The 23070-nt window shown below is 48.2% G+C and overlaps 1 protein-coding gene across 2 annotated transcripts in view; it reads left to right on the top strand.

The window, feature by feature from the left end:
• Positions 1–3897: 3897 nt before the first annotated feature.
• EBPL (EBP like) overlaps positions 3898–23070 on the top strand; it is a 66345-nt gene continuing 47172 nt past the window's right edge. Inside the window, exon 1 of one of the 2 annotated variants that reach the window (XM_063957049.1) lies at positions 3898–4289. In XM_063957049.1, coding sequence (XP_063813119.1) covers positions 4104–4289 — 186 coding nt within the window. In that variant the 5' untranslated portion in view covers positions 3898–4103. Of the gene's footprint in view, positions 4290–7490; positions 7862–23070 lie in introns of those variants that run through there. The other variant, XM_063957050.1, reaches the window with a different exon arrangement.

Raw genomic sequence — 23070 nt, forward strand, 5'->3', positions numbered from 1 at the left:
CTGAATGGTTGGAATCAGGATTCGACCTTAAAAAGTCGAAAACTGCCGTCTTTTCGACAGACGGCAGTTTTTGATTGCAATTGAATATACCCCATAAACTTGGTAAACACAAATATCTTATGATAAGCTTTAGACTGCTCTACAGTACTTGTACCTCAGCTGCAGCTTATACTTCTTCCCCCTCTGTCGTCGTCTCAGTTAACTTATTCATTCTTCAGTATATACTCTTTATTAAGAATATGCCATAAACCATGTTCATGTAAATCATTAACTAAAGGAAAGAAACAGATTGCACTTAAAAAAATAAATTATAGGATTTGTCTAATCCAGGCATGTCAAACTCATGGCCCTCTAGCTGTTGTGAAACTACAAGTCCAAGCATGCTTTGCCAGCATACCTTCCACTGATCAGCTGGTAAAGCATGCTGGGACTTGTAGTTTCACAGCAGCTGGATGACCATGAGTTTGACATGCCTGGTCTAATCACTTCACGGTGACTGCAGCCATTTTGTAAGCTCTGCCACTATTCCGCACAGTGACATATTGATTCTGCCTACAATATGGCAGCACAAAAAGAAATAACGTAATTGTAAACAGAAAGGGAGATGTATCAAGCTGGAAAAGTTGCTCAAAGCAATCAGTCAGCTTATAGCTAGCATTTACCAAGTGCATTATATAAAATGATAGGAAGAAGAAACGCGTTATGGGCAACTTCCCTCACCTGTCCTCTTCTCCAGTCTTTATAGCATGCTTGGTACATCGACCCTATGGTTTCTAAAGCCAAGAAGTGAAAAGGTGATACAAGGAAACCATCAGTGAAACAAATGGATTGCATGATAAGTAGTTATTTTGATATACTGCTGCAGCTTAATGCAATACTATAGTCACACTTTTTCTATAAAAGCCAATAAAAATACCAGCCTCTTGAGTCACTATTACATTCTCTTCCTATCAAAAGCATTGAGTAACATTTCCAGCCATGCTGGTGGAAGACCAACAGAGATATCAAAATGAGAGGGTGATACTCAGAAATGTGGGCATAATCAACAGAAGGTATCACCTCTGAGCATGCTGGCATGTGTAGTTCAACAGCAGCTGGAGGGCTGCTTCTTGCCCACACCCTATCCTGACTAGTGTGGTCATTCAGAATTCTACCAATTTTTGTGGAATAGAGGGCAATGAGGTTGGGCATGAAATGTCAGCATGGTCATAATGCCTAGGTTGACCATCTTGACATTCAACATTAATGAAATGGTGACATTTTAGAATGTCGATATATTATGGTGGCCCATCATTGACTTACCTGCTCCTGGCAGCTCCAGTGGCATCTTCCGGGTCAGACATCCTATCCTCCTGTGTTCTATTAAGCATGTGACCGCTATTCCTAACCCCGACCCTTAATGCTACCTCGAGTGCTTAAAGCGCCCTACACTTGCCGATGTGTGCGGGCGATAAGAACGATCTTGTTCAGTAATGAATGAGAAATCGTTCATATCGCTCAGTGTGTATGCACCAACGATATGAGGCCCCGTGGTCGTTCATCGTTGGTTCTCCGTCGCTTTGCAATGCAAGTCAGTTTGGACGATGATTGATCATCGTTAACATTGAATGCATCAGCAAGTGTGTAGGGCGTTTAAGTCTAACACCCCCCCCACAGCTTAACCCTAACCCTAATGTCGACATTCTGACAATGTAGACATTCCACCTATCGACATTCTGAGAATGTCAGCATGTCTTTTGACATCCTACCTGTGGACATTACGAACACTGATATTGTTCTGGCAGCCTTTCGCCTACATTCCGTCTAATGACCACTATACACCGTAAGCTCCACTGGTTTTCCTATGACGCTGGACAGCTTCAGCCGTGCTCTTCTTTCTGGGCAATTATGCAGAGCCGTCCTCTAAGTTGCTACTGGCAAGGTAGTGAAAAATGCAAACCATCCACTAATCAGAGTTTCAGGAACTGTCAAATAGGTTACTGCAGCTAGTGGAGGGTGGGGAAAGGGGAGAAATTTGACCCCTAGTCTCCATTTCTCAGAAATTTGATAGACTGGGAGGTAAATGTGAGACATACTTCACAATCCCAGGAGGCGGCCCAGGTGGGAAGCTGTTACACTTGGACCCAACCACCACTTTACTATTCCCTGATTACTGCATTGTGCAGAGGGGGGGATATAACAATGTAATTGACTACAAATTGCATCATTGAGCTCTCACACTGACCACCTCTCTTTGGAAGTGGTTGGATCCAGAAAGAAAGCTGATCTACTATCTTAGAAGTTCTCAAGTGCTCCACAAATTTGTGAGTTTCTTTGAAACTCAAGGAATATTTGATAAGTATAATGTGGGTGAATCCCACATAGTTCAAGGAGACAGGTGGTACGCCTATTCTCTACAGCAAATGGTCAGAGGAACAACACCACCTTTTCTGGAGCTCAGAGACACGTGCACCACAACAGTGTGAATGCGTATTAAGAAATGATGAGACCAGTTTGCAAATATTTTGCATGGACGGACCCCCTCCCTCCTAAAATATAGCACCGATGTCTGCAGAGAACGTAGCAAAAATACCGGTTCTGGAATTATGACATTGGCAGATACCTGGTCAGGCATTGGTCTGGGTGCAGGGTAGGCTACGTAGCGGTCTTGGCCTCCTTGACCCAGGACCTCGTGTACACCGTGCACCCATTATAGTTTATAGCCACTGCTATGCACCCCAGCTTTCAGCAGTAAGCCCTAACGGTTTAATGATCTCAATCTATAAAACAAAACCGAATTTTTGCATGGAGGTGCCAACCTAGTTACCCACCCTAGTCACACCCCTAGCCCCATGTGTCCAGCCAGAGCCGGCCCTGGGCATAGGCAATCTAGGCAAATACCTAGGGCATAAGCAGCTTCTGCTGATTAAAATTATATGTGGCATGCCTATATTCTGTGTGTGACTATGACTGTATCTGCATACAAAATGCTACGTTACAGTGTATTCCTGGAAATCACTGTAAAGTATCGTAGCATTTCGTATGCAGCCACAGTCGCACACAGAATATAGGCATGCCACATATAATTTTAATCAGCAGAAGCTGCTTGTGCTCCTAGCCATATAGCAATGCAAATAAGATGCATTTTCGGCAAAAAAGGCGTTGCTAGGGGGCACCAGCCAAAATTTGCCTAGGGCATTATAGGCAAAATTTGCCTAGGGCTCTGTGTCCAGCTCGGGTGTGGTTCATCAAATCGACAGTATCTAGGTCGACAATGTTTAGGTCGACCACTATAGGTCGACAGTCACTAGGTCGACATGGATGGAAGGTCGACATGTGCTAGGTCGACAGGTCTAAAGGTCGACATGAGGATTATTATTATTTTTTTGGTGTCGTTTTCTCCGTAGAGTGACCGGGATCCCAAATTAGTGCACCGCGTCCCCTAGCTTCGCTCGACATGCTTCGGGCATGGTACCTTCGCTCCGCTACCGCTTCGCTCGGCACAGATAGCCGTTCCAATCGTAGTCCACGTGGATCGTTAAGTATTAAAAAATTCAAAAAAAGAAACATTTTTTTAAAAACTCATGTCGACCTTTAAACCTGTCGACCTAGGACATGTCGACCTAGAAACCCTGTCGACCTTCCATTCATGTCAACCTAGTGAATGTCGACCTATAGTGGTCGACCTAAACATTGTCGACCTAGATACTGTCGATCTTCAGACCGGATCCCGTCCAGGGGTGTGGTTCATCAAATTGACAGTATCTAGGTCGACCACTATAGGTCGACAGTCACTAGGTCGACATGGATGGAAGGTCGACAGGGTTTCTAGGTCGACAGGTCTAAAGGTCGACATGAGGATTATTACCCCATCGTGAGTTACAACTTTTGCTGTTTATCCAATTGAAGTGATAACACACGTTCGGTCTTTGCACCTGCACTCCAGTGCAGAGGGGAGTGTGCAGTGTGGCTGTGGGCGGCCTGTACATGGGGAGAGACGGCGTGCAGCCACTCAGTGTAACCGGGGAGGAGGCCGGCAGTACAACATCCAGCCTCCATCTATATTCAAGGCTGCTGCCCGCCGAGGACTGGGCGAGAAGAGGGAATCCCGGGGATTAGCAGCCATGGCATCTGCAGAGGAGGCTTCCTCGGTCCTACTGAGCTCGGTCACTGCCTACTCCCTGGCCGCCTGCGCCGCGCAGATGGCTGTCGGGTATGCGCTGGCACAGCGCCTGGGGAAGGGCCGCTCGGGCACCGACAGATGGGTCCTGGTCTGGCTCTTCTACGACGCTATCGTGCACTTCACGCTAGTGAGTATGGGCAGTGAAAACCTGAGTGCTAGTCACTGCTAGCTATATAATTATATTTTATATAGCATTTTTTTTTTATTCATTTAGAAATCTGAATGAAAGTTACGGTGGATATAGAATAAAATCTAGTTGTATATACTCACAAGAGCTGTTAAGTGAATAGTTAATGGCTTGATGCATTAAAATTCTAATGATTGTCACATTTGTTCAGCTCTGGCAGCCTGTTGCCTTTTGACCACCTCGGCTGTACACGAGTAAATCCATTTTGAGATACATCCTAAAATCTGAATAATATAGTCTTGACTGATTGTCGGACTAAAAGATTAATCAGAAATAACAAAGCTGGGAATTACATTGTTTGGGAGGGGGTGGGGGGTGCACATGGAATTGTTGCTGTGACTATGTGCAGTGGATGTACTGTAATGTTGAACTCTTGTGTGGCCGACTGTCCTCACTTATCATCATCACATTATCCAGCACCATATGAGTTTTTGCTGCAAACTTAATTTTTGAAAAATAGTCTTACTGTGCATTGCACTGAGGGAGAATGTTTGAAGTAAAATGTAAAAGGGTCATTTATCTACAAGTGATAAAACTCGTTGTGTATGATAAATGTTGCTTAGTGATAAAACTCGTTGTGTATGATAAATGTTGCTTCAGCCAATCAGCCCCCAACTGTCATGTGTTCAGCTCCTAACTGTCATTTGTTTTCAAAATGGCAATTGGGAGCTGATTGGTTGGAGCTCGATCTATCATACACAAGTTCTATTACTCATTGATAAATGGGCCCCTTGCTGAGGCCAGTTATGTTCAACTGATTTTACAAAATAAATTGCCAATGATTCAATTCTTGGCCTCTGTGTGTTTGTGTGTATATATATATATATATATATATATATATATATATGCATGCATACATACATACATACATACATACATACATACAGTTTGAGTATCCCTTATCCAAAATGCTTGGGACCAGAGGTATTTTGGATATCAGATTTTTCCGTATTTAGGAATAATTGCATACCATAATGAGATATCATGGCAGTGGGACCTAAATCTAAGCACAGAATGCATTTATGTTCCATATACACCTTACACACAGCCTGAAGGTAATTTTAGCCAATATTTTTTATAACTTTGTGCATTAAACAAAGTGTGTCTACATTCACACTTCATTTATGTTTCATATACACCTTATACACACAGTCTGAAGGTCATTTAATACAATATTTTTAATAACTATGTGTATTAAACAAAGTTTGTGTACATTGAGCCATCAGAAAACAAAAGTTTCACTATCTCACTCTCGCTCAAAAAAGTCCGTATTTCGGAATATTCCGTATTTCGGATATTTGGATATGGGATACTCAACCTGTATATATTGAGTATCCCATATCCAAATATTCCGAAATACGGAATTTTTTGAGTGAGATAATGGAACCTTTGTTTTTTGATGGCTCAATGTACACAGACTTTGTTTAATTCACAAAGTTATAAAAAATATTGTATAAAATGACCTTCAGGCTGTGTGTATAAGGTGTATATGAACCATAAATGCATTCTGTGCTTAGATTTAGGTCCCATCACCATGATATCTCATTATGGTATGCAATTATTCCAAAATACGGAAAAATCCGATATCCAAAATACTTCTGGTCCCAAGCATTTTGGATAAGGGATACTCAACCTGTGTGTGTGTGTATATATATGTATGTGTGTGTGTGTATATATATATATATATATATATATATATATATATATATATATATATATATACATACACACACACACACACACACACACACACACACACACACACTATCCCATATCCAAATATTCCGAAATACGGAATATTCTGAAATACGGACTTTTTTGAGTGAGATAGTGAAACCTTTGTTTTTTGATGGCTCAATGTACACAAACTTTGTTTAATACACAAAGTTATTAAAAATATTGTATTAAATGACCTTCAGGATGTGTGAATAAGGTGTATATGAAACATAAATGAATTGTGTGAATGTAGAAACACTTTGTTCAATGCACAAAGTTACAAAAAATATTGGCTAAAATTACCTTCCGGCTGTGTGTATAAGGTGCAGGGCCGGATTAACAATGGGGCGGATGGAGCTGCAGCTCCAGGCCCCCTCTTCAAAATAGGCCCACAGGATCCCCTGCAGATGGAAACAGGAAAAAAATGTTTTCCTGATCAGTAGCCGTCTGATGTCCCGCCCCCTTGAGATAAGGCACAAGCGCCGGCCAGCGTGCAAGACAGCAGCAGCCAGTAGCGGACTTGCCTGCCTGGAAGTCGGGTGACTTTCTCTGCCGAGACCGGCTCCTGCTGCTTGCTGAATGTTAGGATTTTTTTTTTATCTCAAAGGGGCGTGGTTACGGACCCGTGATTAGGCCACGCCCCCGACTGTGCCTGGTCTGTCTTTATGCACCCCTGCTTTCTTCTTCTGTGTCCCGCTTGCTCAGTAACGGGGTGGGTGAGGGGCGAGCAGTGTGTGTGCATACGTATGGTGCCTGGAGGGGGTAGGCTGGCTTTGTGTGTAGGGGGGGGGGGAGAACAGGCTGTGTGTGTGGAGGGACTTGGGGGGGGGGGGCGGGGGGCGCAAGCTGTGTATGTGTGTGTGTAGGGACTGGGGAGGGGGACAGGCTGTGTATGTGTAGGGACTGGGGGGGGGGGGGGGTGAACAGAGTGTGTGTAGGGACTAGGAAGGGGGACAGGCTGTGTATAGGGACTGGGGGGGGGGTGAACAGAGTGTGTGTAGGGACTGGGGGGAACAGACTGTGTGTGTGTGTGTAGGGACTGGGGGAACAGGCTGTGTGTGTGTGTGTAGGGACTGGGGGGGAGGGACAGGCTGTGTATGTGTGTGTAGGGACGACAGGCTGTGTGTGTGTAGGGATGGGGGGGAAACAGGCTGTGTAGGGACTGGGGGGGCAGGCTGTGTGTGTGTAGGGACTGGGGGGGGCAGGATGTGTGTGTGTAGGGACTGGGGGGGAACAGGCTGTGTGTGTGTGTGTGTGTGTGTGTGTGTGTGTGTGTGTGTGTGTAGGGACTGGGGGGGGACAGGCTGTGTGTGTGTAGGGACTGGGGGGGCAGGCTGTGTGTGTAGGGACTGGGGGGGGTGGGACAGGCTGTGTGTGTGTGTGTGTGTGTGTGTGTGTAGGGCATAGGTGCCGATTCCGTGGATGCTCGGGCCCAGTAGCACCCACGGAAAATGATGAGCATCCAGTGCCGGCGCTCAGGGCAGCAGGCCCAGGGCACCGTACTGCACGGACAGCACAGCGGCAGCAGCACACTACAGCCCTGGGAGCTGCCTGTATTCCCGGATGTGGCTCCCAATCCCCACTGCCCTGGAGCAAAGGTGACGGAGAATAGGCACGGACCAGTTAACATCCTAGGTGCGGATTGGCCAAGGCTCCTCACTGGGAAGATTTTGGCATTTGGCCCCGTCCCCCTGTTTGATCACTCTCGTTAGATGGACATTTACTACCTGCCGTCGGCTCTGCACCTCCTGCTATGGGATGGGAAACTGGAGGAAAATCCTGTAAATCTTCTGGGGGTATGTCTCAGCCGTTTACTAGGTACTGTGTAAGCAGTTGTGGGGTGCCATGTTGGGGTGCCATGTTGACTATGTTTATACAAATATGGGGTTTTGTTATTAATGTGTACAGTCTTTTGTTGCAAGGCATATGTGAGACCCATAGTTGTTCTTGTTTAATTTTTCATTTCAATTTACCCTCCCTCTAAGCGTCCCTCCCTCTTAGCGTCCCTGCCCTCACCCTCCCTCCAACTCCCCCTCAGCGTCCCTGCCCTCACCCTTCCTATAACTCTCCCTCAGCGTCCCTGCCCTCACCTTCCCTGTAAGTCCCCCTTCAGAGCCCCTGCCCTCAGCCTCCCTCCAACTCCCCCTCAGCGTCCCTGCACTCACCCTCCCTCCAACTCATCCTCAGCGTCCCTGCCCTCACCTTCCCTGTAAGTCCCCCTTCAGAGCCCCTGCCCTCAGCCTCCCTCCAACTCCCCCTCAGCGTCCCTGCACTCACCCTCCCTCCAACTCATCCTCAGCGTCCCTGCCCTCACCCTCCTTGTAACTCTCAGCATTCCTGCCTTCACCCTCCCTGTAAGTCCCCCTTCAGAGCCCCTGCCCTCAGCCTCCCTCTAACTCCCCCTCATCGTCACTGCCCTCACACTCAGCCGAAGAGGGGGTGGGGGGGTGGGGTTGATTTTGCTGGGTGTTGGATGCCACGCTTCAAGGTGCTGGCGCCGCTGTTTGTCATAGTGTGATAGGCGCAGCGGCAGCCGACAGAAACAGAGCAAGGAGAGCGCCTCTCCCATCCGGCGCCTCCCTGCTTTTGCAGAACCTGCTGAGCGGCTTGCACCAGGCCTGACAGCGTGTATATATAGATAGATATAGAGTGAGAGAGAGAGAAGAAAGAATGGAAGTGTAATACCACCAGAAAAATGTATAACCTGCATCACATGCTGTAGTAAAGGCTAGGGCATGGGTCTTCAACCTGCGGCCCTCCGGGTGCTGTGAAACTACACATCCCAGCATGCCCTGCCACAGTTTTGCTATTAAGGCATGCTAAAACTGAGGCAGGGCATGCTGGGATGTATAGTTCCACAGCAGCTGGAGGGCCGCAGGTTGAAGACCCATGGGCTAGGGTGTGGATCATAGGGTCGACCACACTTAGGTTGACCACTATTAGTAGACAGCGACTAGGTCGACACCCGAAATAGGTAGACGCGGTCATTAGGTCGACATGGAAAAAGGTCGACATGAGTTTTAATTAAAAAATTGCTATCGTTTTCTTCGTAAAAGTGACCGGGAACCCCAGTTAGTGCACCGTGTCCCCTCGCATGGCTGACAAGGTGCCTCGCTCCGCTACCGCACGGGTTACTATTCCCAGTCGTAGTCCACGTGGATCGTAACATATGAAAAAGTTTAAAAAATAATAAAAAAAAACCCTCATGTCGACCTTTATCCATGTCGACCTAGTGACCATGTCGACCGAATGCACGTCGACCTAATTACTGTCAGCCTAAGTGTGGCTGACGTACAGACCGGATACCGAAGGCTATGAATTATATATTCACCTAAAGTGTCAATGCTTTGATGCCGTTCTGGAACAATTTCAAGACCACCAACAATCACACAAGCCGCTCTCAAAGCAGAAAGTACCGGCATTTACTTGTCGGCTTGAGATCGGCTGCACTAATTATCGGCAGTCTTGAAAATGGTCCGGAAGGGGACTGAAACATTGATGCCGACATTGTGAACATGTAAATATTCTGCAGAAGCTGACATAGTCCATGCTGACATTTCAAAAATGTTGACATCATAACTTCTGACATTGAAATTGTTGACATGCTGACTGCATCCCATAAATTCAATACCACACTTAAGTGCACAAATCATTATACACAACACAGCTGCAGTGATGCGTCGCAACCAAAATGTTGCCTTTAAAATTAAAACGTGCCATACTCTGTAATCAGCAAATGTGATTTCGCGCCTCTGCTTACCTGCTACAGCACGCAGACACTAGGGGCATTTACTAAGGGTTCTAACAATGAAAAGTGGTGAAGTTGCCCATAGCAACCAATCAGATTCTGACTATCATTTATCTGGGATGCATTAGAGAAACGATAGACAGAATTTGAATGGTTACTATGGGCAACATCACCTATTTTCATTTTTAGAACCTTTAGTAAATGAACCACTAGGACCCAGGATGGCTTTGACTCAGGCAAAGAACAATGGTGGTCATTCAGAGTTGTTTGCTAGCTGTTTTCGGTCGCAGCGCAGCGTTTAGTCAAAAAAGCGGCACTTCTGCTCATGTGTAAGTGCCGCAATGCGCATGTGCGACGTACTTTCACAACAGCCGATGTAGTTTCACACAAGGTCTAGCGACGCTTTTCAGTCGCACTGCTGACCGCAGAGTGATTGACAGGAAGTGGGTGTTTCTGGGTGGTAACAGGGTGGTAACTGACTGTTTTCGGGGAGTGTGTGGAAAAACGCAGGCGTGTCAGATACAAACGTAGGCGTGCCTGGGGTAACGCAGGCGTGGCTGGGCATACGCAGAGCGTGTTCGTGACGTCAAAACAGGAACTAAATAGTCTGAAGTGATCGCAAGCGCTGAGTAGGTCTGGAGCTGCTCAGAAACTGCACAATCTTTTTTTTGTTGCCGCTCTGCGATCCTTTCGTTTGCACTTCTGCTAAGCTAATATACACTCCCAGAGGGCGGCGGCTTAGCATTTGCACGGCTGCTAAAAACTGCTAGCGAGCGAACAACTCGGAATGAGGGCCAATGTGTGGCGGGCCCTGCATGAGTCACAAACCCGCTGTTGCTGGTCACAACCCCTGCGGCGGTACACAATAGGCCCTTCATAAATTTCAGCTCCAGGCCCATGTGGTCCTTAATCTGGCACTGATAAGGTGTATATGTAACATAAATGGATTCTGTGCTTAGACTTGGGTTCCATCACCATGATATCTCATTATGGTATACAATTATTCCAAAATACGGAAAAATCCGATATCCAAAATACCTCTGGTCCCAAGCATTTTGGATAAGGGATACTCAACCATCAATATCAGAGATGGCACTCAGAGACTTGTAGCAGTGAAAAAAGACATCTGTATTGGATGTTGATACACAAACGTTTTCGGAGCTTCTGCCCCATCCTCAGGACAACATCTACAGCCGTCCTGAGGACGGGGCAGAAGCTCCGAAAACGTTTGTGTATCAACATCCAATACAGATTCTTTTTTCACTGCTACAAGTCTCTGAGTGCCATCTCTCATATATCTTGATATATATTTGTTTGGAAGGGCACCTGAGCAGTTGGGATCATTTTATTGAGTGCCGGCATATTGTGGATGGATGGATGGATATATATATATATATATTACAGGTTGAGCATCCCATATCCAAATATTCCGAAATACGGACTTTTTTTTTAGTGAGAGTGAGACAGTGAAACCTTTGTTTTTTGATGGCTCAATGTATACAAACTTTGTTTAATACACAAAGTTATTAAAAATATTGTATTAAATGACCTTCAGGCTGTATGTATAAGGTGTATTTGAAACATACATGAATTGTGTGAATATACACACACTTTGTTTAATGCACAAAGTTACAAAAAATATTGGCTACAATGACCTTCAGGCTGTGTGTATAAGGTGTATATGTAACATAAATGCATTATGTGCTTAGATTTAGGTCCCAACACCATGATATCTCATTATGGTATGCAATTATTCCAAAATACGGAAAAATACCATATCCAAAATACCTCTGGTCCCAAGCATTTTGGATAAGGGATACTCAAACTGTATATATATATATATATATATATATATATATATATATATATATATAATTAGTCCAAATCACGGCACTCCCGGTTCCCAAAAACTTCGAAAAAGCTCCACATAAATGGCCGGTGCCCTCCCTGGTTACAGCCGAGGCTGTGTCCGAATACAAATGCAAATATAGGCGGCACTCACGGCGCAAGAAAAAACAGACAGGCAAGTCTGAGAGATACGATCAACGTTTCAATGTTATTTACAACATTTTCGTCAGGATCCTGTTTTTTCTTGCGCCGTGAGTGCCGCCTATATTTGCATTATATATATATATATATATATATATATATATATATATATATATATATATATATTTATTTATTTATTACTAGGTGCTTCATCGCGCCCTACGGGCGCTCTTCACACCCTTGCATGCCTTTCTGGGGTTCAATATTTGTATTATATGGGGTATTACCTGCATTCCTTTGTTAGTGGTTAAATATTGCACAATGAAAGGGCGTGCGATGGTGAAGGAGGCGCAGCCCCTTGCGACGGCGTGAACAGCACCTGCAGGGCACGATGTACAGAATGTAGCGGATGGGGGAGGGTGTCTGTAGATGCTGGAGGTGCTGCGGGTGGGGGAGGGGCAGAGGAGTGGGGGCTGCAGATGGGGGAGGGGTCCGGAGGCACTGTAGGTGGGGGAGTGGCAGGGGTGCCACGGGTGGGAGAGGGGCAGGTGCGGGGATGTTGCGGATGGGTGAAGGGTTCCGTAGGTGCTGTGGGATGGGAAGGGTCGGGGGTGCCGGGGGTGGGGTAGGGGAGGGGGGGACTGCAGATGCTGCGGGTGGAGGGGGGCAGGTGTGGGGGGAGACATATATGAGGGGTGGAGGGGGTCTGGAGGTGCTGTGGGTGGTGGAGGGGCGTAGGAGTGGGAGCCACGGGTGGTGTAGGGGGTCTGGAGGCACAGCGTGTGGGGGAGGGGTGGAGTGCCGCATGTGGTGGAGGGGAAGGTGCGGAGGTGTGGTGCATTGAGGAGGGGTCTGGAGGCGCTGCGGGTACTGTACCTGCCAAAAAGGTAGTTGGAGGGCATGCAGTAACAGGGCCAGGACAGGGGTGACGGGGTCAGAACAGGGGTGACGGGGCCAGGACAGGGGCGACGGGGCTAGGACAGAAATGACAGGGACAGGATAGGGGCGGCAGGACCAGGATAAGGGTGACAGGGACATGACAGAACACAGATTGGTATTAGGGACAAAACAGTGGTGACAGACAGATGTGTCTTACCGGAGTCACTGCTGCTGGCTGCTGCTGTTCCACTCCAACCTGTTGGGATCTGCTGCTGGTGGAGACATGGCATGGCTGACTCTCTCAGGCTGGAGTCCTGCTTCCTCTGCCCGTCAGCATCCCTCCCCCCCTCTGTCACACACCGCAGACCTCGCGCAGCTGCCGGGCACTGTGGTAAGGGGAGACTGGGAGTGACTGGTTAGCCCCCAGGAGACGCTGCAGCTGGAGGGAGGAGGGGGTCATAGCATGCACGCGGCGCGGACCTCGCGGCTGCTGGGCACTGTGGTAAGGGGAGACTGGGAGTGACTGGTTAGCTCCCAGGAGACGCTGTGGCTGGAGGGAGGAGGGGGTCGGAGCCTGCAAGCAGCTCGGACTTCTGCAGCGCTACCCGCTGGCTAAAGTGTGTGAAGGAGCTGGGCGCACCTCACTGCTGGCGGCAGTGCTGCAGCTAGCGGTGGGGTTGCCGGGGCTGGAGATAACAGAGGCAGTATGGAAACTGCACAGCGGCAGGTGCTCCACAAAACTGCAACTAAGAAGCGTGGAGTGTGCCAGAAAGTGACGCTCCTCCGCGCCAGAGAGACCCTGCTGAGTATGCTGAGGTGGGGGGGTCAAGCACACAGTGAGCCGGTGCCCGTCTGTCTGTACGGCATACCCACTCACACACCCCCATACCTCCCAACTGTCCCGGGATTCCGGCAGCAGAGCTGGATTAAGGGGGGGGGGGGCAGGGGGTACCTACCGTGGGCCCCACAGTTTTAGGGTAGCTCTGTCCCAGCTCAGAAGCTCCCCCGTCCTGCCAGCAGGTCTGTGGTGTTGAAGGGAGGCAGGTCTGCCTGTGCGGGTGTGTAGGGGGGAGCGACCACCTCCTCTGGATTTAGCCCTAACTAAGGGGGCCAAAATTCCATCTAAAAAAAAAATAAGATTTTAAACTTACCGGTAAATCTATTTCTCTATCGTCCTAGTGGATGCTGGGGTTCCTGAAAGGACCATGGGGAATAGCGGCTCCGCAGGAGACAGGGCACAAAAAGTAAAGCTTTAGGATCAGGTGGTGTGCACTGGCTCCTCCCCCTATGACCCTCCTCCAAGCCTCAGTTAGATTTTTGTGCCCGGCCGAGAAGGGTGCAATCTAGGTGGCTCTCCTAAAGAGCTGCTTAGAAAAGTTTAGCTTAGGTTTTTTATTTTACAGTGAGTCCTGCTGGCAACAGGATCACTGCAACGAGGGACTTAGGGGAGAAGAAGTGAACTCACCTGCGTGCAGGATGGATTGGCTTCTTTGGCTACTGGACATTAGCTCCAGAGGGACGATCACAGGTACAGCCTGGATGGTCACCGGAGCCTCGCCGCCGGCCCCCTTGCAGATGCTGAAACGAGAAGAGGTCCAGAATCGGCGGCAGAAGACTCCTCAGTCTTCTTAAGGTAGCGCACAGCACTGCAGCTGTGCGCCATTTCCTCTCAGCACACTTCACACGGCAGTCACTGAGGGTGCAGGGCGCTGGGAGGGGGGCGCCCTGGGAGGCAAATGAAAACCTTTTTTGGCTAAAAATACCTCACATATAGCCTCCGGGGGCTATATGGAGATATTTAACCCCTGCCAGAATCCATTAAAGAGCGGGAGACGAGCCCACCGAAAAAGGGGCGGGGCCTATCTCCTAAGCACACAGCGCCATTTTCCCTCACAGAAAGGCTGGAGGGAAGGCTCCCAGGCTCTCCCCTGCACTGCACTACAGAAACAGGGTTAAAACAGAGAGGGGGGGCACTAATTTGGCGTTAGAAATATATAAAAGATGCTATAAGGGAAAACACTTATATAAGGTTGTCCCTATATAATTATAGCGTTTTTGGTGTGTGCTGGCAAACTCTCCCTCTGTCTCTCCAAAGGGCTAGTGGGTCCTGTCCTCTATCAGAGCATTCCCTGTGTGTGTGCTGTGTGTCGGTACGTGTGTGTCGACATGTATGAGGACGATGTTGGTGAGGAGGCGGAGCAATTGCCTGTAATGGTGATGTCACTCTCTAGGGAGTCGACACCGGAATGGATGGCTTATTTAGGGAATTACGTGATAATGTCAACACGCTGCAAGGTCGGTTGACGACATGAGACGGCCGACAAACAATTAGTACCGGTCCAGACGTCTCAGAAACACCGTCAGGGGTTTTAAAACGCCCGTTTACTTTAGTCGGTCGACACAGACACGGACACTGAATCCAGTGTCGACGGTGAATAAACAAACGTATTCCTTATTAAGGGCAATGAAGGAGGTGTTACATATTTCTGATACTACAAGTACCACAAAAGAGGGTATTATGTGGGATGTGAAAAAACTACCGTAGTTTTTCCTGAATCAGATAAATTAAATAAAGTGTGTGATGATGCGTGGGTTCCCCCCGATAGAAAATTATGGGCGGTATACCCTTTCCCGCCAGAAGTTAGGGCGCGTTGGGAAACACCCCTTAGGGTGGATAAGGCGCTCACACGCTTATCAAAACAAGTGGCGGTACCGTCTATAGATAGGGCCGTCCTCAAGGAGCCAGCTGACAGGAGGCTGGAAAATATCATAAAAAGTATATACACACATACTGGTGTTATACTGCGACCAGCGATCGCCTCAGCCTGGATGTGCAGAGCTGGGGTGGCTTGGTCGGATTCCTGACTAAAAATATTGATACCCTTGACAGGGACAGTATTTTATTGACTATAGAGCATTTAAAGGATGCATTTTCTATATATGCGAGATGCACAGAGGGATATTTGCACTCTGGCATCAAGAGTAAGTGCGATGTCCATATCTGCCAGAAGATGTTTATGGACACGACAGTGGTCAGGTGATGCAGATTCCAAACGGCACAAAGGTGTATTGCCGTATAAAGGAAGAGGAGTTATTTGGGGTCGGTCCATCGGACCTGGTGGCCACGGCAACTGCTGGAAAATCCACCGTTTTTACCCTAAGTCACATCTCTGCAGAAAAAGACACCGTCTTTTCAGCCTCAGTCCTTTCGTCCCTATAAGAGTCATATCTGCCCAGGGATAGAGGAAAGGGAAGAAGACTGCAGCAGGCAGCCCATTCCCAGGAACAGAAGCGTTCCACCGCTTCTGCCAAGCTCTCAGCATGACGCTGGGACCGTACAGGACCCCTGGATCCTACATGTAGTATCCCAGGGGTACAGATTGGAATGTCGAGACGTTTCCCCTTCGCAGGCTCCTGAAGTCTGGTTTACCAAGGTCTCCCTCCGACAAGGAGGCAGTATGGGAAACAATTCACAAGCTGTATTCCCAGCAGGTGATAATCAAATTACCCCTCCTACAACAAGAAAAGGGGTATTATTCCACATTATATTGTGGTACTGAAGCCAGAAGGCTAGGTGAGACCTATTCTAAATCTAAAAAAATTTGAACACTTACAAAGGTTCAAATCAAGATGGAGTCACTCAGAGCAGTGATAACGAACCAGGAAGAAGGGGACTATATAGTGTCCCGAGACATCAGGGATGCTTACCTCCATGTCCAAAATTTGCCCTTCTCACTAAGGGTACCTCAGGTTCGTGGTACAGAACTGTCACTATCAGTTTCAGACGCTGCCGTTTGGATTGTCCACGGCACCCCGGGTCTTTACCAAGGTAATGGCCGAAATGATGACTCTTCTTCGAAGAAAAGGCGTCTTAATTATCCCTTACTTGGACGATCTCCTGATAAGGGCAAAGTCCAGGGAACAGTTGGAGGTCGGAGTAGCACTATCTCGGATACTGCTACAACAGCACGGGTGGATTCTAAATATTCCAAAATCGCAGCTGATCCCGACGACAAGTCTGCTGTGCCTAGGGATGATTCTGGACACAGTCCAGAAAAAGGTGTTTCTCCCGGAAGAGAAAGCCAGGGAGTTATCCGAGCTAGTCAGGAACCTCCTAAAATCAGTGCATCATTGCACAAGGGTCCTGGTAAAGATGGTGACTTCCTACGAAGCAATTCCATTCGGCAGATTTCACGCAAGAATTTTTCAGTGGGATCTGCTGGACAAATGGTCCGGATCGCATCTTCAGATGCATCAGCGGATAACCCTATATCCAAGGACAAGGGTGTCTCTCCTGTGGTGGTTACAGAGTGCTCATCTTCTAGAGGGCCGCAGATTCGGCATTCAGGATTGGATGCTGGTGACCACGGAGGCCAGCCCGAGAGGCTGGGGAGCAGTCACACAAGGAAAAAATTTCCAGGGAGTGTGATCAAGTCTGGAGACTTTTCTCCACATAAATATACTGGAGCTAAGGGTAAATTTATAATACTCTGAGCTTAGCAAGACCTCTGCTTCAAGGTCAGCCGGTATTGATCCAGTGGGAAAAACATCACGGCAGTCGCCCACGTAAATAGACAGGGCGGCACAAGAAGCAGGAGGGCAATGGCAAAAACTGCAAGGACTTTTCGCTGGGCGGAAAATCATGTGATAGCACTGTCAGCAGTGTTTCATTCCGGGAATGGAAACTGGGAAGCAGACTTCCTCAGCAGGCACGACCTCCACCCGGCAGAGTGGAAACTTCATCGGGAAGTTTTCCACATGATTGTAAACCGTTGGGAAATACCAAAGGTGGACATGATGGCGTCCCGTCTGAACAAAAAACGGGACAGGTATTGCGCCAGGTTAAGAGACCCTCAGGCAATAGCTGTGGACGTTCTGGTAACACCATGGATGTACCAGTCGGTGTATGTGTTCCATCCTCTGCTTCTCATACCTAAGGTACTGAGACTTATAAGACGTAGAGGAGTAAGAACTATACTCATGGCTCCGGATTGGCCAAGAAGGACTTGGTACCCGGAACTTCAAGAGATGCTCACAGAGGACTTATGGCCTCTGCCGCTAAGAAGGAACTTGTTTCAGCAAGTACCATGTCTGTTCCAAGACTTACCGCAGCTGCGTTTGACGGCATGGCGGTGGAACGCCGGATCCTAAGGGAAAAAGGCATTCCGGAAGAGGTCATTCCTACCCTGGTCAAAGCCAGAAAGGAGGTGACCGCACAACATTATCACCACATGTGGCAAAAATATGTTGCGTGGTGTGAGGCCAGAAAGGCCCCACGAAGAAATTTCAACTCGGTCGATTCCTGCATTTCCTGCAAACAGGAGTGTCTATGGGCCTCAAATTGGGGTCCATTAAGGTTCAAATTTCGGCCCTGTCGATTTTCTTCCAGAAAGAAGTGGCTTCAGTTCCTGGAGTCCAGAAGTTTGTCAAGGGAGTATTGCATATACAACCCCCTTTTGTGCCTCCAGTGGCACTGTGGGATCTCAACGTAGTTCTGGGATTCCTCAAATCACATTGGTTTAAAACCAGTCAAATCTGTGGATTTGAAGCATCTCACATGAAAAGTGACCATGCTCTTGGCCCTGGCCTGGACCAGGCGAGTGTCAAATTGGTGGTTTTTTTCTCAAAAAAGCCCATATCTGGTTGTCCATTTGGACAGGGCAGAGCTGCGGACTCGTCCCCAGTTCTCTCCCTAAGGTGGTGTCAGTGTTTCACCTGAACCAGCTTATTTTGGTGCCTTGCGCCTACTAGGGACTTGGAGGACTCCAGGTTGCTAGATGTTGTCAGGGCCCTGTAAATATAGGTTCCAGGACGGCTGGAGTCAGGAAAACTGACTTGCTGTTATCCTGTATGCACCCAACAAACTGGGTGCTCTTGCTTCTAAGCAGACTATTGCTAGTTGGATGTGTAATACAATTCAGCTTGCACATTCTGTGGCAGGCCTGCCACAGCCAAAATATGTAAATGCCCATTCCACAAGGAAGGTGGGCTTATCTTGGGCGGCTGCCCGAGGGGTCTCGGCTTTACAACTTTGCCGAGCGGCTATTTAGTCAGGGGCAAACACGTTGGTAAAATCCTACAAATTTGATACCCTGGCTAAGGAGGACCTGGAGTTCTCTCATTCGGTGCTGCAGAGTCATCCGCACTCTCCCGCCCGTTTGGGAGCTTTGGTATTATCCCCATGGTCCTTTCAGGAACCCCAGCATCCACTAGGACGATAGAGAAAATAAGAATTTACTTACCGATAATTCTATTTCTCGGAGTCCGTAGTGGATGCTGGGCGCCCATCCCAAGTGCGGATTATCTGCAATACTTGTACATAGTTACAAAAATCGGGTTATTATTGTTGTGAGCCATCTTTTCAGAGGCTCCGCTGTTATCATACTGTTAACTGGGTTCAGATCACAGGTTGTACAGTGTGATTGGTGTGGCTGGTATGAGTCTTACCCGGGATTCAAAATCCTTCCTTATTGTGTACGCTCGTCCGGGCACAGTATCCTAACTGAGGCTTGGAGGAGGGTCATAGGGGGAGGAGCCAGTGCACACCACCTGATCCTAAAGCTTTACTTTTTGTGCCCTGTCTCCTGCGGAGCCGCTATTCCCCATGGTCCTTTCAGGAACCCCAGCATCCACTACGGACTCCGAGAAATAGAATTATCGGTAAGTAAATTCTTATTTTCTCCTAGTCCGTAGAGGATGCTGGGGACTCCGTAAGGACCATGGGGTATAGACGGGCTCCGCAGGAGATAGGTCACCTAAAAAGAACTTTGACTATGGGTGTGCACTGGCTCCTCCCTCTATGCCCCTCCTCCAAACCTCAGTTAGAGAACTGTGCCCAGAGGAGATGGACAATACAAGGCAGGATTTAGCAATCCAAGGGCAAGATTCATACCAGCCCACACCAATCATACCATGTAACCTGGAACATACATAACCAGTTAACAGTATGAACAAAAACAACAGTAACGGTCCTAGACCGATGTCAACTGTAACATAACCCTTATGTAAGCAACAACTATATACAAGTCTTGCAGAGTTTCCGCACTGGGACGGGCGCCCAGCATCCTCTACGGACTAGGAGAAATAGATTTACCGGTAGGTTTAAAATCTTATTTTCTCTTACGTCCTAGAGGATGCTGGGGACTCCGTAAGGATCATGGGGTTTATACCAAAGCATCCAATCGGGCGGAAGGGTGCGTATGACGCTAGGTCCTCATCAGCCAGGGTATCAAACTTGTAGAATTTAGCAAAAGTGTTTGACCCCGACCAAGTCGCCGCTCGGCAAAGTTGTAAAGCCGAGACGCGTCGGGCAGCTGCCCAAGAAGAGCCCACCTTCCTAGTGGAATGGGCCTTAACCGAATTTGGTACCGGTAATCCAGCCGTAGAGTGAGCCTGCTGAATCGTATTACAGATCCAGCGAGCAATAGTCTGCTTTGAAGCAGGAGCGCCAATCTTATTGGCCACATATAGGACAAACAGAGCCACTGTTTTCCTAATTCTAGCCGTCCTGGCTACATAAATCTTTAAGGCCCTGACTACGTCACAGGCACCACAATAGGTTGATTCATATGGAACGAAGAAACCACTTTAGGCAAAAATTGCGGACGTGTCCTCAATTCAGCTCGATCCACATGAAAAATCAAGTAGGGGCTCTTGTGTGAGAGAGCCGCCAATTCTGACACTCGCCTTGCTGATGCTAAGGCCAACAACATGACCACCTTCCAAGTAAGAAATTTCAACTCAACCTTGTTAAGCGGTTCAAACCAGTGTGATTTTAGGAACTGCAACACCACGTTCAGGTACCATGGTGCCACTGGAGGCACAAAAGGGGGCTGGATGTGCAGCACTCCCTTTACAAACGTCTGGACTTCTGGAAGAGAAGCCAATTCCTTCTGAAAGAAAATCGAGAGGGCCGAAATCTGTACCTTAACCGAGCCTAATTTCTCTATCGTCCTAGTGGATGCTGGGGTTCCTGAAAGGACCATGGGGAATAGCGGCTCCGCAGGAGACAGGGCACAAAAAGTAAAGCTTTCCGATCAGGTGGTGTGCACTGGCTCCTCCCCCTATGACCCTCCTCCAAGCCTCAGTTAGATTTTTGTGCCCGGCCGAGAAGGGTGCAATCTAGGTGGCTCTCCTAAAGAGCTGCTTAGAAAAGTTTAGCTTAGGTTTTTTATTTTACAGTGAGTCCTGCTGGCAACAGGATCACTGCAACGAGGGACTTAGGGGAGAAGAAGTGAACTCACCTGCGTGCAGGATGGATTGGCTTCTTGGCTACTGGACATCAGCTCCAGAGGGACGATCACAGGTACAGCCTGGATGGTCACCGGAGCCTCGCCGCCGGCCCCCTTGCAGATGCTGAAACAAGAAGAGGTCCAGAATCGGCGGCAGAAGACTCCTCAGTCTTCTAAAGGTAGCGCACAGCACTGCAGCTGTGCGCCATTTTCCTCTCAGCACACTTCACACGGCAGTCACTGAGGGTGCAGGGCGCTGGGAGGGGAGCGCCCTGGGAGGCAAATGAAAACCTATTTGGCTAAAAAATACCTCACATATAGCCTCCGGGGGCTATATGGAGATATTTAACCCCTGCCAGAATCCACTAAAGAGCGGGAGACGAGCCCGCCGGAAAAGGGGCGGGGCCTATCTCCTCAGCACACAGCGCCATTTTCCTTACACAGCTCCGCTGGTCAGGACGGCTCCCAGGTCTCTCCCCTGCACTGCACTACAGAAACAGGGTAAAACAAGAGAGGGGGGGCAAAATAGTGGCAAAAATTATATTATAAAAGCAGCTATACAGGGAGCACTTATTATAAGGCTATCCCTGTCATATATAGCGCTTTGGTGTGTGCTGGCAAACTCTCCCTCTGTCTCCCCAAAGGGCTAGTGGGGTCCTGTCTTCGTTAAGAGCATTCCCTGTGTGTCTGCTGTGTGTCGGTACGTGTGTGTCGACATGTATGAGGACGATATTGGTGTGGAGGCGGAGCAATTGCCAAATATGGGGATGTCACCTCCTAGGGGGTCGACACCAGAATGGATGCCTTTATTTATGGAATTACGGGATAGTGTCAACACGCTAAAGCAGTCGTTTGACGACATGAGACGGCCGGACAATCAATTAGTGCCTGTCCAGGCGCCTCAAACACCGTCAGGGGCTGTAAAACGCCCTTTGCCTCAGTCGGTCGACACAGACCCAGACACAGGCACTGATTCCAGTGGCGACGGTGACGAATCAAACGTATTTTCCAGTAGGGCCACACGTTATATGATTTTGGCAATGAAGGAGGCGTTACATTTAGCTGATACTACAGGTACCACTAAACAGGGTATTATGTGGGGTGTGAAAAAACTACCTATAGTTTTTCCTGAGTCAGAAGAACTAAATGAAGTGTGTGATGAAGCGTGGGTTGCCCCCGATAAAAAGATGCTAATTTCAAAGAAGTTATTGGCTTTATACCCTTTCCCGCCAGAGGTTAGGGCGCGCTGGGAAACACCTCCTAGGGTGGACAAGGCGCTCACACGCTTATCTAAACAAGTGGCGTTACCCTCTCCTGAGACGGCCGCACTTAAAGATCCAGCAGATAGGAGGATGGAAAATATCCAAAAAAGTATATACACACATACAGGTGTTATACTACGACCAGCTATAGCGACAGCCTGGATGTGCAGTGCTGGAGTAGCTTGGTCAGAGTCCCTGATTGAAAATATTGATACCCTGGATAGGGACAATGTTTTACTGTCTTTAGAGCAAATAAAGGATGCATTTCTTTATATGCGTGATGCACAGAGGGATATCTGCACACTGGCATCACGGGTAAGTGCTATGTCCATTTCGGCCAGAAGAAGTTTATGGACGCGACAGTGGTCAGGCGATGCGGACTCAAAACGGCATATGGAAGTTTTGCCGTATAAAGGGGAGGAGTTATTTGGAGTCGGTCTATCAGATTTGGTGGCCACGGCTACAGCCGGGAAATCCACCTTTTTACCTCAAGTTACTCCCCAACAGAAAAAGACACCGACTTTTCAACCGCAGCCCTTTCGTTCCTTTAAAAACAAGAAAGCAAAGGGATATTCATATCTGCCACGAGGCAGAGGAAGGGGGAAGAGACAGCAACAGGCAGCTCCTTCCCAGGAACAGAAGCCCTCCCCCGCTTCTACAAAAGCCTCAGCATGACGCTGGGGCTTCTCAAGCGGACTCGGGGGCGGTGGGCGGTCGTCTCAAGAATTTCAGCGCGCAGTGGGCTCACTCGCAGGTAGATCCCTGGATCCTGCAGATAATATCTCAGGGATACAGGTTGGAACTAGAGACAGATCCACCTCGCCGTTTCCTGAAGTCTGCTTTACCAACGTCCCCCTCCGAAAGGGAGACGGTCTTGGAAGCCATTCACAAGCTGT

The sequence above is a fragment of the Pseudophryne corroboree genome, chromosome 2, assembly GCF_028390025.1.
Source record: "Pseudophryne corroboree isolate aPseCor3 chromosome 2, aPseCor3.hap2, whole genome shotgun sequence".
NCBI lineage: Eukaryota > Metazoa > Chordata > Amphibia > Anura > Myobatrachidae > Pseudophryne > Pseudophryne corroboree.